Below are 15561 nucleotides of genomic sequence, written 5' to 3'. Positions count from 1 at the left end.
GTCCCCAATGACTTTGTTTTCACCTTGGTTTCAGCCATTGGAGTCAAAAGTCAACATTGCTGTCTAATTTGTCCCCAGAATCGTGTTGTTACAGTAGGTCTTTAATTAAAAACGCGGCGATTTCATCATAGGTGATGTTGCTTTGTTCTTCAAGAAAGATTTTGTTTACAGATTTTAGTTCACTATGTTTGGTAGGAGGAATTTAAAGTGTTATTATCATTGGTGTAATGAAAACGTGTATTGTTGATAAATGCCAAGCTTTGATTTTTTAAAAATGGACAACTGTTCCGGGTTGTAGGGCCAGCAATCGACATCGGTATGACCTCCCTACTAGCCCTGCTTACCTTTTATGTCGATGGATCGTTTTCAAGGTTTGCTAAACCCCGGCGGTTTATTTTTGGCGGGGGCCAGTTGGTGCTTTTGCCGCACAGGTGTGGTAACAACTGGCCCTGTCCAGACCTGTGTATATGTGTAGGACAGCTGTACAAGCACCCTCACGTCCCTGCACCCAAATTTTTCACATTGCCTCTACATAAGGCCACACAGATTCAATCAATTGGTTCTCAGCAGCATCTTCTCCTTTTTTTTCCAAAAATGAAATAAAAATTGATCACAGCTCCCATGCAGTTAATTTGCACTTTTCATTTTACTACTTTTCATCGGAAAACTTTTTTAGTAATGGAAAATACTGAAGTTGACTTTACGTGCCATATTATTATGACAACTACTAGGATGAAGTTGATTGTCTGCCATAGAATTTTTTATCCTTTTTTTTTTTTGCAATCGCTGCACATTTTTTCTGAAAAAAAAAATGACAACGTTCAGTTTCAATTGGTGCGGCCTAATCAAATATCAGGGCGTGGTATGAGTTGGGATTTGAACTTCCAAATCTGCATGATTTGCTAAGTCCGAGTGGTTTAGTGTGGTTGATAGCTACATATCTAGATACCTGGACCACACGATGTCAGCTGTCCTAACTGGGTATAGGCTTTACCAACCGGGTTCCTTGTTTCCTAAACATTTCAAAACAAATGTGAAGCCTAAAGCAAGATGAAAACAGAGCACCACCATTCTAAGTCCAGAACCTACAGTTAGAATCAGTGTGGTCTCAGGTTGCTAATAAGTACCTGGTAAAAATTCCAACTATAAAACAAAATTTTTTAATTCTTATACCCAAAAATTTTTCTGGCTTTTTATAAGACTTTGATCTAGAAAACATGCTCTTTTCAATGAATAACGCACTGATGGCCAAAATTGCTTGAAAATGTTATCCTTGACCTAACAGATCCATAATGTTGCTACCCATGCAGAACATATTCCTTTATGACTTTGACCTGTAGTTTTCATCTGTTTTAAAAGGTGCTTTAAATCTGTGCTTTACACCTACTTTATCTCCAACTTGATTGCCATTATTAATGGTACATTTCCTCTTTGACTTTTAGCAAGTTTTCCCCATAAAGTTTTGTGCAGGGAAGTGTGGGTTGTAGATGGTATGGGTGTTACGGCCGATTGAAGATGGTTGTAGCCAACTCATCACTCCAGCTTGAAGGAGTTGTGAGCTTAGGGACAGTTTGAAAATTCACTTTGGTAGCCTAAATAGTAAGAAAAGTCATGGAAGACGTAATCAAAAGCTGTGCGCTTTAATTTCTTGTGTAAAATGTAGCCATTACCATCTTACACAAAGAAAAACACTCTCCAGACAAAAATGACAAAACTTTTGACATTGTCGTTACAAGTTTACTTCCATCCCAGACTTCTGTCCTCATTTTTTTTTCTCAGTTAAACTGCTAATGTTTCTTGCGCCCATCACATAATCTCTCTAGTCCCCAGAGAGGTTCTAATGTGTGAGTAAAGTTGTATACCTTGGCCTAGCTCCCCTTCCAACCACTTACACCGTGACACCTTGATCCAGCGAGTTGATAGCCTGCGTCTTGATGGGCACTTTCCCGCGGGGGGACATTTTTCGCGGCCGAGATCTCACGTTGCACACGTGGCGGTGACGCATTACCTATCAGCTGTACATCATCCTTCGTGGACTTAAGGTATGACATTTAGATCAGCCAGGGTTAATACACTTCACACTCGGCGATATACCAGCTTTGACACGGTGTTAAGACGACAGAGAGTCATTTACAACCCACCCGAGTGTTTCCCCCCCTTCCTATACTGTCACCTGGGATGCTATGATATATGTGGAACCAGGGAACACAGGGTTAGATCCACAAATAAGATAGTTCTGAAGGTTAATGGAGGAAAATGTCAACGATGTAGCGACTCTGACACCGCGTTAAGGCATGGAATAGTCATCTGTTACTCGCCCGAGCGTTAAGTACTACTTTCACCTGCATGCTCCGCGATGGAAGGTTAACTTTTCTTAAGGTTAATAGGTGGTAATGCACTTTGATAGACTGATCCTGACGCTGATAAAATGTCCGAGAGTAATATATAACACATCGGGGTGTGGACCTTACATCGCTTATCATCCCGTAGATGGTACGGGAACGTTCGCGTTCTCTTGAAAGGTTAGAGCGATGGTTGTTGATTCATGGAGGTGACATTCAGCAAAAGGTGAAAAAAAACTTTGTACCGACAGTCGGAATTGACATGTCAAACCCACACGCCATTTTTCAACCAACCCATAAAAGAATGTAACAAATTGTTAGTGCTCAAGGTGACTTCTAGTAGTTCTAGTAGGTTTTTTTTGTACTGTCCAATCAAAAAGGAATTCAAATTTTTATAATGATTTAGATAGGGCTTAAAATGGGGGTAATTTTTTTTCTTCATATCAAACGTAGAAAGCTTTTCCTTCAGTTCACTGAAACCCGATTGCTTTGTTGGGGAAAAATAAACAAACTTTTTAAACTTTTCAGAACCAACTACAAATGTACCTTGTAAAGCAGCATTGAATGGATATCAAGAAGTACGGTAACTTGATGGAAAGATTGCATTGAAACGTTCTGATGTAATGTAGCCACATCGCTCCTTCCCTCACCAAATGGTCAGATCCATCTCCACCCAGCCAGGCTTTCCTGAGAGGTTATTTCTAAGGTTGGGCAGAACTAAGTGATTTTTGACATGTGCCTTCAGTGTAAAACACTAACACCTTGAAAGGAAAGTTTCCTTGAACTGATTCTTTCTGACAGGGTTTAGACCAAGTGGAGACTAGGCCAAACAAAGTTGATTACTGGTTTAAGTTTCCCAATTCACTGTTTTGTCTAACACCATTATTATTAAACAAGAGCTATGCAATGTTTTTTTCTTGAAATTTTAGCTAAGTTAAACAAGTTTCATTTGTTTGGACTCGAGGAATAGACAGTCAAACATGTATTATTGTCCATTTTGCCCATTTTTGGTGGTTCCCGGCTTAAAACTTAGAAGTTATTTTTCCCACTGATCCAACCTGTCTATAGTGACCTGTCCACTGTTACTATTGAATCCCTTGAGTCAGATACAAGTGACCATTTCCACATAAGTTCAAGCCAACATGGCCACTTTTTAAGAGGGCCCACAAGCCCTTCTTCGTAAGGCGTAATCAGGCCGTTTTAGACTTCGTAATTCGTAGGCAGCCTCCGCAAAAATCAACGTAATTCGTAATTGGACATTAGCCGCAAATTGTAAAGTCGTAATCAGCTCTGAGACTTTAACATAATTCGTAATAGGCGGCGAAAATTTTGGATAATTCGTAATCACTACCCCCCCCCCCTTGCAGGCCCTCTTTTAACAGTTCTTTAGATAATGTTTCCCATTGACACAAGCATATAGCTACCACCTGTCCACATAGAACTGATTTCATTGGTCCCACGAGTGGTCTTGACCATTTTTGACTGCATGTCTCTTTGCAGTCTTGGAGATAGAAACAGACACAACTGGGTGTGTACTGATGACATCACCTCTCTACAGGAAGTTCAGGCCGTGCAAGGTCATTGTCACCTGATCATGACCTCAGATGATCTCATTCACTTTTTGTGTGCAAATGATTCAGCAGTCTCTTGGTTTCCATTATGTTTGATAACAGATATAGTGTAATGATTTTCTATCAGAAACCTGCTGGTAGTTGTGATATAGTGTCTTTCTACCCTTCATGTGACCATATCTTGAAAGTTCATCTGTGTTGGTAGAAGTCATTAAGAAGCAAATTTAAACTTTTGTTTCTAACACAAGGACTCGAGCCCAAATTTTCAACTGTACAATTCCAGTCTTGACAGTTCCTAATGACAAATACTGGAGTTGTGCAGTCAGAAATTTAAGTAAGTCCAATTTTTTGTGTAGGAAATTACAGCTTAAACTTGCTTCATATTCATGTCATCAGTGTTGATCTACTAAATGTTCAAAAAAATGTCTGTGGTGCACAGAATGTCAAGGCAATTTCTATATTGCAACGTGCTACATAAAATTACATGTTTGTCTGATTGCTGCAAATTGAAACCACAGGTTGCACCAAGGCAACTCAGTTCTCCAGGTTAACCATTGTACAACCCATCCAGGTTGTCCTTTGTGCAACCATGGCTGAGAAATTATCTGGTACATGTGTCATTAAGTCTGAGTCCCCCCGGGGTTTAGAGCCGTTACCTTTGCCAGAATACCAGGGCGCCGCGGCCCTGTCACCTGGCGATTACCACCGGCCCACACGGCAAAATTACCCCTTTCCTTCCACCGGGATGGTCCCATTGACGGAGAACCAATCTCGTTTGCAAATGCTATCGCCAAGGCGACCACATCCTGCAAACATGCATGCCGGTGAGTCTGTGGGTAAACGTGCGGAAATGACGGCCCTTTGCACACCGGCGTGGCTGGTTCAGCAATGCAGGGACACTGCCAGAGGCTTTTGTGATTGTCCAGTGCTAATAATACCCAGTGTTCCTGGCATCCGGGATAATTTGGCCGCATTAATTCACTTCCTTGTTTTCTCTCATTCGTTCCAAAGAGAAAAGGAAGCGAAAGACAAAAAATTGGGCTGAGAGGAAAACTTGAATCTGACTTTTCTAACTGATGATTAGATACAAACTTTTCCCTCAGACTCTGTTTTGGTGAGGCTTTCCCAGTAACAAATGCTTGCATTAGCAATTGGAATTAATTACCGTTTTGAACCCAAGAACCCACAAGTTGCATTGATGTGGCCCTAGAATAGTTACATGTGTAACGACTAGCTATGCGGATATTCAAGTGGATAACGTCCTTTTCTCAGAAATAAGGGAGTGGTTAGAAAACCTTACCTCCCAACATAACAAGCTTTATACTCCTTTAAGTTTATCCTCTTTGTCCCTAGTGAGACATAAGACCATGACTTTTGCACTCCATCAGGTTAAATATCAAGTCATAACACTTTATGTAATGACATCGCTTCCAAGAAGCAACAACCGCTTTGCGTAGAGAAATGTGTCTTTCTTTAGTGAGGAAAGTATTTACATTCGCACTGTATCGTAAAGCCTGTGGCTGACTGAGTCACACGATGTCTGTTTTAACCCACATAAGTGGTGCAAGACAAATTGTGTGGCTATCTCTCCCCCATCTCTTTTCCCTCTCTTTCTGTCCGCCTCACCTAAATGGACAGAAAATACCTGGCGGGGACGTTACGATCACCCGGCCGACAACTGGGCCAATTTCTGAGCCCGATAAATCCCGGGGGTACGCGCTGACCTGAGATCGCCGCGCCCGATACCTGTCGGCTGGCTCGTGAGTGGATTTCTTTTCCCGGGAAACAAATACCGGTTGGGAAAGCCTCTGAAAGGCGACAATAATTCACCCGCGGTAACACCTGGTGTTGTGGACACATGCCAGGAACAGGGCTCAAAATAGCCTTTTTTCCGTGTGTGTGCAGGTAACATTGAAAATTACCTGCACCATACAAATTGAACATTACCCAAACCACTCAGAATTTAGGAAGTACATATAAAGATAATACTAAAAACTGTTCAGCAACCATCGCCATTATTTCTTTTATACTTTTTTTTTGGCAAAGGTGGCAAATGCAAATGCGGCATAGAAAAATCCACATACATTTATACCTTCAGTGCAGAATAGGTACAGTTAAACTTCAGAAATACCTGCACAGCTCCTACTTTACCTGCACTAATATAACCTGCCTATACAGGTGGGATTTCCAGCCCTGTAGAACTTACATTCAGTAGTTGAGGAGAAATGGAGGGAAGAAAGGTGCAAGCAAGTTCACTGAACATGCGTCACCAGAATGTATTCTCCCTGGAATTAGAGGCAATTTCTGTGCCTCTGTGTAACACCTGTCAGAAACAGGTAGACCGAAAATTGATGTGTCAGCCTCGGATATAAACAGATGTAAAAATGCTGCTGAATCTAAGACTGTTGCTAAAATATCTGATGACTTGTAGACAATTCTGCCTTGGCGTCTGAACATATTAATATGTTTATTATGAATTCTTGCCCAAGGGCGTATTACAAATAACAACGAAAAACAATAGAATATGTATTGTTTTAAAAGCATCTTTCAAAAAGCTAAACAGTTCTTGAATAATCTGAAAGTAGAGAAATGTCCAAATATATGATAGTTGAAACCTAGTAGTAACTTACATTTGTACACAAGCTATAGCTTCAGGTTACCAAATTCAAGTGAAGAACTGATGTTAACCTGAGTTCTATACCATACCATATATGAAGATTTACAACTGTGTAAAGATGTTATTATTATGATAAAATAGTATCAAGTGGAAACCTGTCTACTGAACAGTGCTGTTGTTGTCTTGGCTTCTATCCAAGTGCCTAGGAGAAATTGTTCTTAGGTTAATGACAATAGCATCATTATTAATCAAATGTCATAATATACCCCTGAGGGAGTTCTGATCATCTCGAATAAACCTAGACTGAAGTAAACAAACGTTATTGAGGACTTTTATTAGAATAACTGTAAGGAAGCGATATTCCTAGGCTAGATGTCTGCTGGGGAATTTAAGCTGTATTTGCACGTATTGGTGGTAGTACCTTATGCAACACCTGTGCTGGGGATTACTGGGAAATGGATGTTGAGTTCGCCGGCAAACATTCGTCCTAGGTGTACAAGGTGTGGCGTTGTGGATTGGTGCTGTGTGGAATCCAAACCACCAGGCTGTTCCACCTAGGAGAACAACAGATGTGCCAAAAGTGTGACCTGAAATTTCCTATTGTCCTGCTCCGTGCGTACATATTCAAAGAGCTTAGTCGTCAATAAGGGTACACAAAGGTATTACGCCGCTTTTGTGAGCGAGTTTTCACAAGTATGATCGTCATGCAAATCATGCAATAATCTGGGTGGATGTTTGAGAAATTCTGTAGATGATATGGGATAGGTGAGTGCCAGTATTTGCACACCTGTGTGTGGAAGGTAATTATTTCCACGTATTAGTGATGCTGAGGGCTGAATTTGTCACAGCAAATGCGCATAATTTCAAGCTAATAATGCCGGCTTTGCCTGAGGCTAGAACCTATTAAGATCTATTTCTATATGGAACAACTCTGGTATGGCTTGAATTTATCAAATTATAGCTATGTTTTCTATTGATTTTGACACAAATTTATCAATTTTTATCATTGTGCTCCAACACCTATGTGCTGAACATTTTTAAGAAAGTATATAGATTTGCAACTTTATTTGTGTCAAAAGCGTACTTTTTACAAAAATATACATATAACAAACCCAGTTTTATTCAATTATCCTATTTGATGCATAGATCAGTCATTTTTTAATATCTTAGGTATTACTAATTACTGCTTTAAATTATTACCTGCTATTTGAAAAGAAGAAAACTTTGGTGTGAATGACATAATCAAGCCGTAAAGTTTTTATTGCACAAGTCACACACCTTTCCATAACATGCTTCATACTTTAATCAATTCATCATTCTTTTGGTTAGTATTTCTATTCCCAGGAGTGGATATTTTACTTGCTCTGTTGTAATATATCCAAGGGTAGCTTCAAGTAATCTATGTATCGAGCGACAAAAAGTGCTGAAGTCAGAACTGAACCCTGTGACCAGCATTAGAAATTTAGAGAAATCGCCGTACTCCAAACCCAACTTAGGAAGTAGTCTTGTAGACTCTATTTTTCAAGACCATGAGCTACTCAACTTCTGTTAGCACTCCTAGTTTCAGTAATAGCGTAATACAAATGTATTAGTTACATATGAGTTAATAAATTTTGTGAAGGCTCTAGTATGATACAGTGCCGGTTAAAATGTATGGCACCCAGGCTTACATACATGTATACATGATCATGTATTACATTATTGTAAGAGATGATATGTCAGATGAGGTAATACCATCATAAGATTATTGATACAAGTGTGAGTCACATGTAGCCTAAATTTTATGCTTGGTTGCCCAACATGTAACCTCTTAAAGTAGTACTAGTATTTCACTCCCCAACTTAGCCATTGTACGACCTGAGTGGCAGTTACACAGCAAGGGAAATATTGGCAACCCAAGCAGGAGCAGCGATGGTCGACCCCCTAGGGGACCTTTCATTGAACGTGGATTTCCCGGGATCGACCGTGCCGGGGGAATCATTATGCCATTTCCGATATGTCCGCGTTTTGTGTCAAGGTATCTGACATCGTAACGCACAGGTGATCCTACAGGAATGGGGGATTGACAACCCTTTGGACCTCTATGGCTCACCTTGTCATATCTCAATGACATTAGGCAAAAGGGCCTTCTAGAATTTTCTCAACAGACATATTGGCATCACCCAAACTGTCAGTGATAACAGAATGGTGAATCTATAATGAAAAGAAAATCATTTGTTTTTGTCATATTTCACGAGATAGAATTCAAGAGAAGTTATATTGTATTTTGCTTTCTTTTGGAAACTGGACCTTATTTACTACACTATAGTCAAATGTGAAATGTTATAGTATTATGAAATGGTAACTAAGGTGACTTTCTGTTGGTTGAAAGGTAAATTAGTTACCGTGTACAGATATGATACACAGTAATAAGGTCAGGTTGTCTTTTATATATGTCGGCTCTCAATCAAGGTACAGAAGTCTCCGCCTAGTGATGGACTCACCTGGCGTAATAAGAGCAGTGTCAGGGGTCCTGTCTAACTATGTATGATTTATAGTTAAGAAGAGGATTGTAAAGGTAAAGTCATCATACGGAGGTACGCAGCTCTTTTGTAGCGTGACCTAGAACGTTCCGAAGGGGTTAATAATATAACGACCCGAACACGTTTACGGGTCGCTGTTTTATAACCCTCCTGGATGGTCTAATTGTGATTTGTGTACGCAGGAACAGGGAGGGGAAAACAAGGGTAAAAAGTGTGGAAAGAATGAAAATTTATAATTTGTAACTATTTTTTAGTAACTAAGTATAATGTACTCACATAGCATGCATACGTGTAGTGTTACATGTATTTCATCTTGGAAGTTGCAGTTTTGGTGCCAAGTGATTTACAGAAAATATTTTGAAGATAAAATTTAGTGATCTTGATTTTGTCAATATGATGATTATCTAATTAGATATTTGCCTTGGAGATCAATTTGTCCAGCATAGTTCAAAATTGTAGGTCACTACCTTGAGTCTCAAAACTGAATTACTACAGGTGCAAAATTGTGGGGACATGGTTTTACACTTTGTCGTTCCTTTGAAAGTAAGTTATATAAGCTGATAGCATCTTATTATTTTATTGGTCCCCCTATAACTTAGTATAAGCTAAAAGGTGTCACGCTTTCATTTTTAACCTGCCTGAATTATCTAGAATTCTGAATGGTGGTACATTTTGATTGGATTTATTTTTTTCATTTTCACACATGCAAAAACATGTACTTTTTGTACTTTATGATATTAAAACTGGATATTGGTAGACAATGTAAAATTTAGTATCAGCCAATCCAATATTGTATGAACAGTTCACCTACGCCTTCCCAACACCTCCAGAAATATCTGTTAATTGGACAAATTTTCCACTTCTCCAATCTACAGTGTTTGACGCACCAGGACTAAATCTAATTGTAGGTGTGGATTCCTCCGTTGGTCTGTTTCTAATCAGGTTAACTCGTCAATCAGTGTGACAGCACCTGGGAGCCAGGCCGCCCCCCAATCCCACCTGTACAGTCACTCCACTCACCTTCCAACAACCCCATAAACATAATCTAATTACCTGCATCAAAAGGGATATCTGATCCCCCTTAGCTTGAAAGCAAAATCCAGTTTTCTGAAACCCGGGGTCTTTTCAGTGCGTTAGTTTTGATGTGAGTATCGGTGACTGATCAGATGATGTTTTCTGATTACCTGCTTGTGCTAGGAGATTACTGAAATGATGTAATCCCTGCCTAGGCTAGACTAAATTCGTTATTTGTTTTTTAAATTCTCTTCTTGTTTCCATATGTACCTCAACATAATCAAGGCTAGATCTATTCAGAGGTTAGCTTTAGATTTTGCAGGTTGATAACGTAAGTATCACATCTAAGTGATATCTACTTTTAAGTTAGTTTAACATCATTGTAGCTACTAGTTGTTGGATTAAAGCACTCAATGTTGTAGTTGTGAAGGTACGAAATTACATCATCATTTTCCACTTTAATCTCCCAAGTTTACAATGAACGAATCGACACCTATGGAAAAAAAAAAATAACAGCTCCGGAATTTTATGGTGGAGGTTTTTGTAGTGGCGTCGAGGGTGCCATTATGTAGGTTGGCAGATGGTCCAGGCAGCTGATTGGGAGATTGTGTGGGGGAGTGATGAAATTAGGTGCGTCTGATTCACCTTTAACAAGGTTAGGCGCACCTGTATTGTTGTGGAAGGTTGGGGACGAACCAAGTAGGATTCAGGCGGGGGTGTTCGCTGGGATGTTTTCGTGATAAAATTTTGAAAAGATATGGTTCATGGGGTACAAATACATGTAGATACCAAAAGTAACAGGAAAAGTATAGCCAAAAGTTTTTCTGTCATTTTTACCCCAAATTTACTCCAGGTCTTTCTCTAACCCAAGAAAACAATCCCTAGAAGAAGTGACATCATTATATCCAATCGTGACAGTGCTTACCACATTACACAGTGGAATAATTTCTTTCAAGGCTTCATACTGAATCAATTCTTGTCTTTAAGAATTAACATCTAAGCTTTCACCAACACACAGCTTCATACCACCACATAAACACAATGTCTTTATCATTATATTTCCATTTTGTTAGCCCTGGTGGTAAATGTGTAGGAGCCATTTTTTTGTGTCCTTGCCAGGTATACACTGAGACTACTCTCCTGTATATAAAATATTGCTCCCCCCAAGTGTTATGTTCTAGGTACTTAGGAAAGGAAGATTTCCCAGTGTGCAGGTGTGATAGGGCTATAAACATGATGTCAAAAGGCTCGGCTACCTCATCAGACTTGTTCTGCCGTTGCCTGGTAACCCATCCATCATTTAAACTGTCCTGTGTCGTAACTCCTAGTTCATGACACTGTGCATCTGCCGCATGTTGAAACAATGCTGACACAAGTATGCAAGAAGTGTTTTACACAACAGAATTTAGGAATATCTTAGTGCAGTACAATTGTATAGAACCTTTTTTGAGGCTACATAATCTTTTGCAAGGTGACTTGCTGTTTGGAACTTTCTGCCCCCCTCCCCACTTGTTACAGGTGTCACTATCTGTCTAAACAGTAAAGGTGCAGCAGGAAATTTGGATAGAGGTGTGGTAAGGGCTTTCCTGCTGTGTGACAAGGTCAGAGTTGTTGTTTTGAACCCTCCGCCCCCCTCCCCACTCCTTCCAGGTGTTCCTCTGTAATATACCATCTGTCTGAACAATAAGGTGTGCCCGGGGGAAAGAATGAGTCACTCCGTTCCGGTTTCCTTCCCTTTCCCAGGAATTCCTGGTTCCTTGGAATTCCCAGGAAGGTTTCCGTGCCAGAGGAAGTGTAGTTCGACCTTTTGACCTTGACCCCCGCGCCCTTGCCTCCCCTGCGCGCTCAGGTGTGCTGGTGATTGAATCATACCCATCCAATCAGAAGGCGGCAGCAGACTAGCGGCAGACATTTCCTGTTAGAGTCAACTCACGTTGACCCCACTGGTGACAACAAAGTTTAAAACATTGCACCATCATAGTATAACAAATCTGAAGGCCTCAATAATTTTGTTTGTTGGTCCTCAACTGCTGATCTCAGCCAGGCAAAGTTTCCTAACAAAAGATGACAAACAGGTCTAGAAATTTCTCTTTCATCATTTCTTCTAATCAACTTGGTCCTAAATTCTTCCAGTTCCAGCTAAGTGTCTGTTTTTGTACCACCCCTTACAAACACAACTCAACAGAGTGAAGGAAGGAAGAGATTTGTTTTTTCAAATTGCTAATTTTAGTACCAACCTAGTAATACAATTACTGAGGACGAATAAAGGAAAATTCATGCTGTTGTTAACTGTAATTTGCAATTAGTCACAGGTAATATGTTTATGTGCACATTGAGCAGAATAGGCTCTGACAAAAGCCAGGTGAAATTGAGATTGTTTGAATCAGCGTGAGCGAATAAGTCACCCATGTCCCTGTGGCATCAGGTGAGCGGTTTAATCTAATCACTTCTCCATTCAGCCCTGTTCTCCCCAATTACAGCGCCACGTTTCCCCCGCATTCTTCAACATTACCGTTAACCTGGGCATTTTCTTAACAACTTCCTCTGAAATTGGGTCAGAATAAGACATAAAAAGAAAGACAGGTTTCTTTTTAAAACCTCAGTCCGCTCAGTGACTGTTTTTATGTGCTTGGAGAAAGGATAAGGCAGATATGTTTGAGATAGAACCTATGAAGCTGTTTACCCATCTCAAATTATATTTCATCACAAAGAAATGAGAAGAAGCTAAAACTCTGTATTAGTATTAGAGTAGTTTTAGAGCTTATGTTGTTAGATTAGTATCAGTAGTCCTGTTTGTACTACAAACATGTATGTACCTTTTCATCTGTTCACCTGTACTTAGCCCGATAGGGCATGAATTGTACAATAACGGTTGTCTGTTTTTGTTAAGTGTGAAAGATTTTCCGTGTTTTGTTTTTCTGTGGAGTTGGGTTAGACGTGATTTGCCGTCATGCATATCTGAACGTCCCACTCTTACTTTAATGGAGACATGTACGGCACACCTGGTAGAACTTAATTGGATTAGACTGGGTCTGAATTATTCAGAGTCGGGAAAATGGGGCGCCAAGAAGGAAGATGGGGAGAGATAATGATGACGCTGTGATGTCATCTGTCATTATCTGTTTGGGAAACTGTCATCATGTGAGTTATGTTTTACCTGGCCCGGGCAGGAAATACATTTTTCTGCATACCTGCACCAGACAAATTTCACTTGCACTGCTTACAATCTAGGAAGTATGGATACTGTGAAGCATTAAAGGAAATAATGGCAATGGTTTCTAAACAGTGTTTCACGTGATCACAGTGCAGTAATTAAAAATTCTACATGTACATGTATAGTTATCCCCAGTACATGGACCAGTCCAGGTAGACATCATAAATACCTGCTCAGCTCCAATTTTACTTGCACTAGCCTGCATATACCCAGTACATGGACCAGTGCTGGTAGACATCAGAAATACCTGTACATCTCCAACCTATGATTGTATTGTTTTTGGCCTGTGTATGTTTGTGTGTGTGTGTTATACTAGTGGGTGCTGCCCAGTTGTCTGAAGTTTAAAGGGATAAATTACACAAGAGATGAACTACAATATTATAGATTACATTTGTTGTTCATTGCTAATGTTGTTGTTGTTGTTGACCAACAGAATATGAAGATGAGGAGGATGAAGGTGCAGTTCTAGACGATGCGGACGCCAGCAGCACCACTCACATGTCCGACTCAGGAGTGGTGGAGGACAACGAACCTGAGCAGCGACTGGACGACAGTCTACACATGGAGAACGGCACACCCGTCCAGTCACCAGGTAAAACTACTCAGTAGAACTAGAAGGACTAAACTGCAGTCTAGTACACCTATCTTAGAATGTAATGTAAGACAAAACAATAGCTCAGTGCTTACCGATTATCGGTCCCTTGACCGGTCATGGGGGTGCTTTGTAGTCAAGCATATTGCCTCCCTCCATCCCTCTCTGTCATGTACTAATGCTTGGCTGCTGGCAAGAGGCAGGCCTGTCCATTCCCTATGTAAGGACTAAAAATGCAATCCAGTAAGCCTATTTCAGAATGTATTGTGAAACAAAACAAAAGCTCAGTGTACAAGAATTAATGAAAAAAAGCATGAATTGTAAATGTGCGATTTTAGAATTTTTCTGAAAGCTATGGTACCAACTATCAAATATGCTAATTTTCCCCCAGCTGCAGATGACATCTCCACAACCCCCAGTACCCCGGGGACGCCAGACCACTCCAACCCCCCCACCCCGGGGACCCCCCACCGTACTGATGAGCTGGCCGGGGAAGGCTCGCAGGCCGAACATGATATACGAGAGTACGCCAACAGGAGCGACACCGCCATCGTGTACCCAGAGTCCGCCGACGACCCTATGGTCGGTCATGCCCCTCCCAACGGAAGTAAGTTCACAGTTTCAACTGAGAAAAGAACATTTCTTTAGTTTACCAAATTTTAGTTTTATGTGTTAATTGAGGCCATGCCTACATTTCATTGTTACGTCAGGTTTGGAGAAATTATACTTAAACTGAATTGAAAGGGCAACATGAAATCATGAGTTGTGTTATCTGTGACTGGCACATTTGGTTATATGTTGTGTGCTAGTGGTGGATCGAGATACAAAGTGCAGATGCCAACAAATAATCTTGTCCTTGAGGTGTATTTTTGCACTATTTTAGCAAGATACATTGTATTGAAATTAATGAAAATGTACAGGTTTTACTACTAATTCTATTTTCTCTCTCAGAGGTAGAGACTATCACATGATGTGATGGTTTGAGGTCATCGAACTCTACGGATGTAGGAGCCAGAGTTGTAGTCTCCATGTCTGTGAAAACCCACCGCACATACATTTGTGTGACGATGTTGTAAACATGTGTAACACTGTGTCACACTAACAAAAACAAAAGTGTCAACAAGCGTAAGTAGTAGAGTGAGTGACTGAGAAGCAGTGTTTTTGTGGTGGTGGCTGGCACGTTTGCATGCAGAGCGCCAATCAAGCATGCCATGTGATCAACAGCTGACTAATCCATGCTGTTAACCTAACCAATCATTGCTAACCTGGTTAGTGAAAGCTGCAATCCAGGGAGTTTTATTACAACAGAACCTAGAAAAATATATTATTCATATCGGTTACAACTTGTCAGTTTCCCTTTAAAATCCTGGCACCAAATTGGAAAACAATGACCATAGGATTTTTAGTGATTTTAAAACACAAGACACCCTTGGTTGCAGTTTTCCTTGAATGGTTTAATCACACAAGTTTAATGCATGGTTACAAAAGCACGAGGCAGGTCTGCCTTACAGTAATCCTTCTGCATGATGGAAAACGTTCACAGTTAAGTATGAAAGAAAAAAAGCTTAAATTTCCTGAACGCTTCAGTCTTGTATACAACATGAAAAAAAAAGAACAAAAGTGGAAACTTAAGAAGTTTGAGTTTCAATTTCTGTAACTGTAGAACCTCAAAGAATAACACTGATATTT

At 40.2% G+C, this 15561-nt stretch overlaps 1 protein-coding gene across 1 annotated transcript in view; it reads left to right on the top strand.

The window, feature by feature from the left end:
- The window catches only part of LOC109474222 (zinc finger E-box-binding homeobox 2-like), a 53338-nt gene that overhangs the window by 30404 nt on the left and 7373 nt on the right, over positions 1–15561 (top strand). Inside the window, exons 3-4 of the mRNA XM_019774472.1 lie at positions 13714–13872; positions 14264–14479. Of these exons, the coding sequence (XP_019630031.1) occupies positions 13714–13872; positions 14264–14479 (375 nt within the window). The remainder of the gene's footprint in view (positions 1–13713; positions 13873–14263; positions 14480–15561) is intronic.

The sequence above is a fragment of the Branchiostoma belcheri genome, unplaced genomic scaffold (genome assembly GCF_001625305.1).
Source record: "Branchiostoma belcheri isolate BF01 breed outbred unplaced genomic scaffold, Haploidv18h27 scaffold30, whole genome shotgun sequence".
In the NCBI taxonomy this organism is placed as follows: domain Eukaryota; kingdom Metazoa; phylum Chordata; class Leptocardii; order Amphioxiformes; family Branchiostomatidae; genus Branchiostoma; species Branchiostoma belcheri.
The sequence above is the reverse complement of the archived record's forward strand: the minus strand, read 5'-3'. Positions and strand labels throughout refer to the sequence as shown.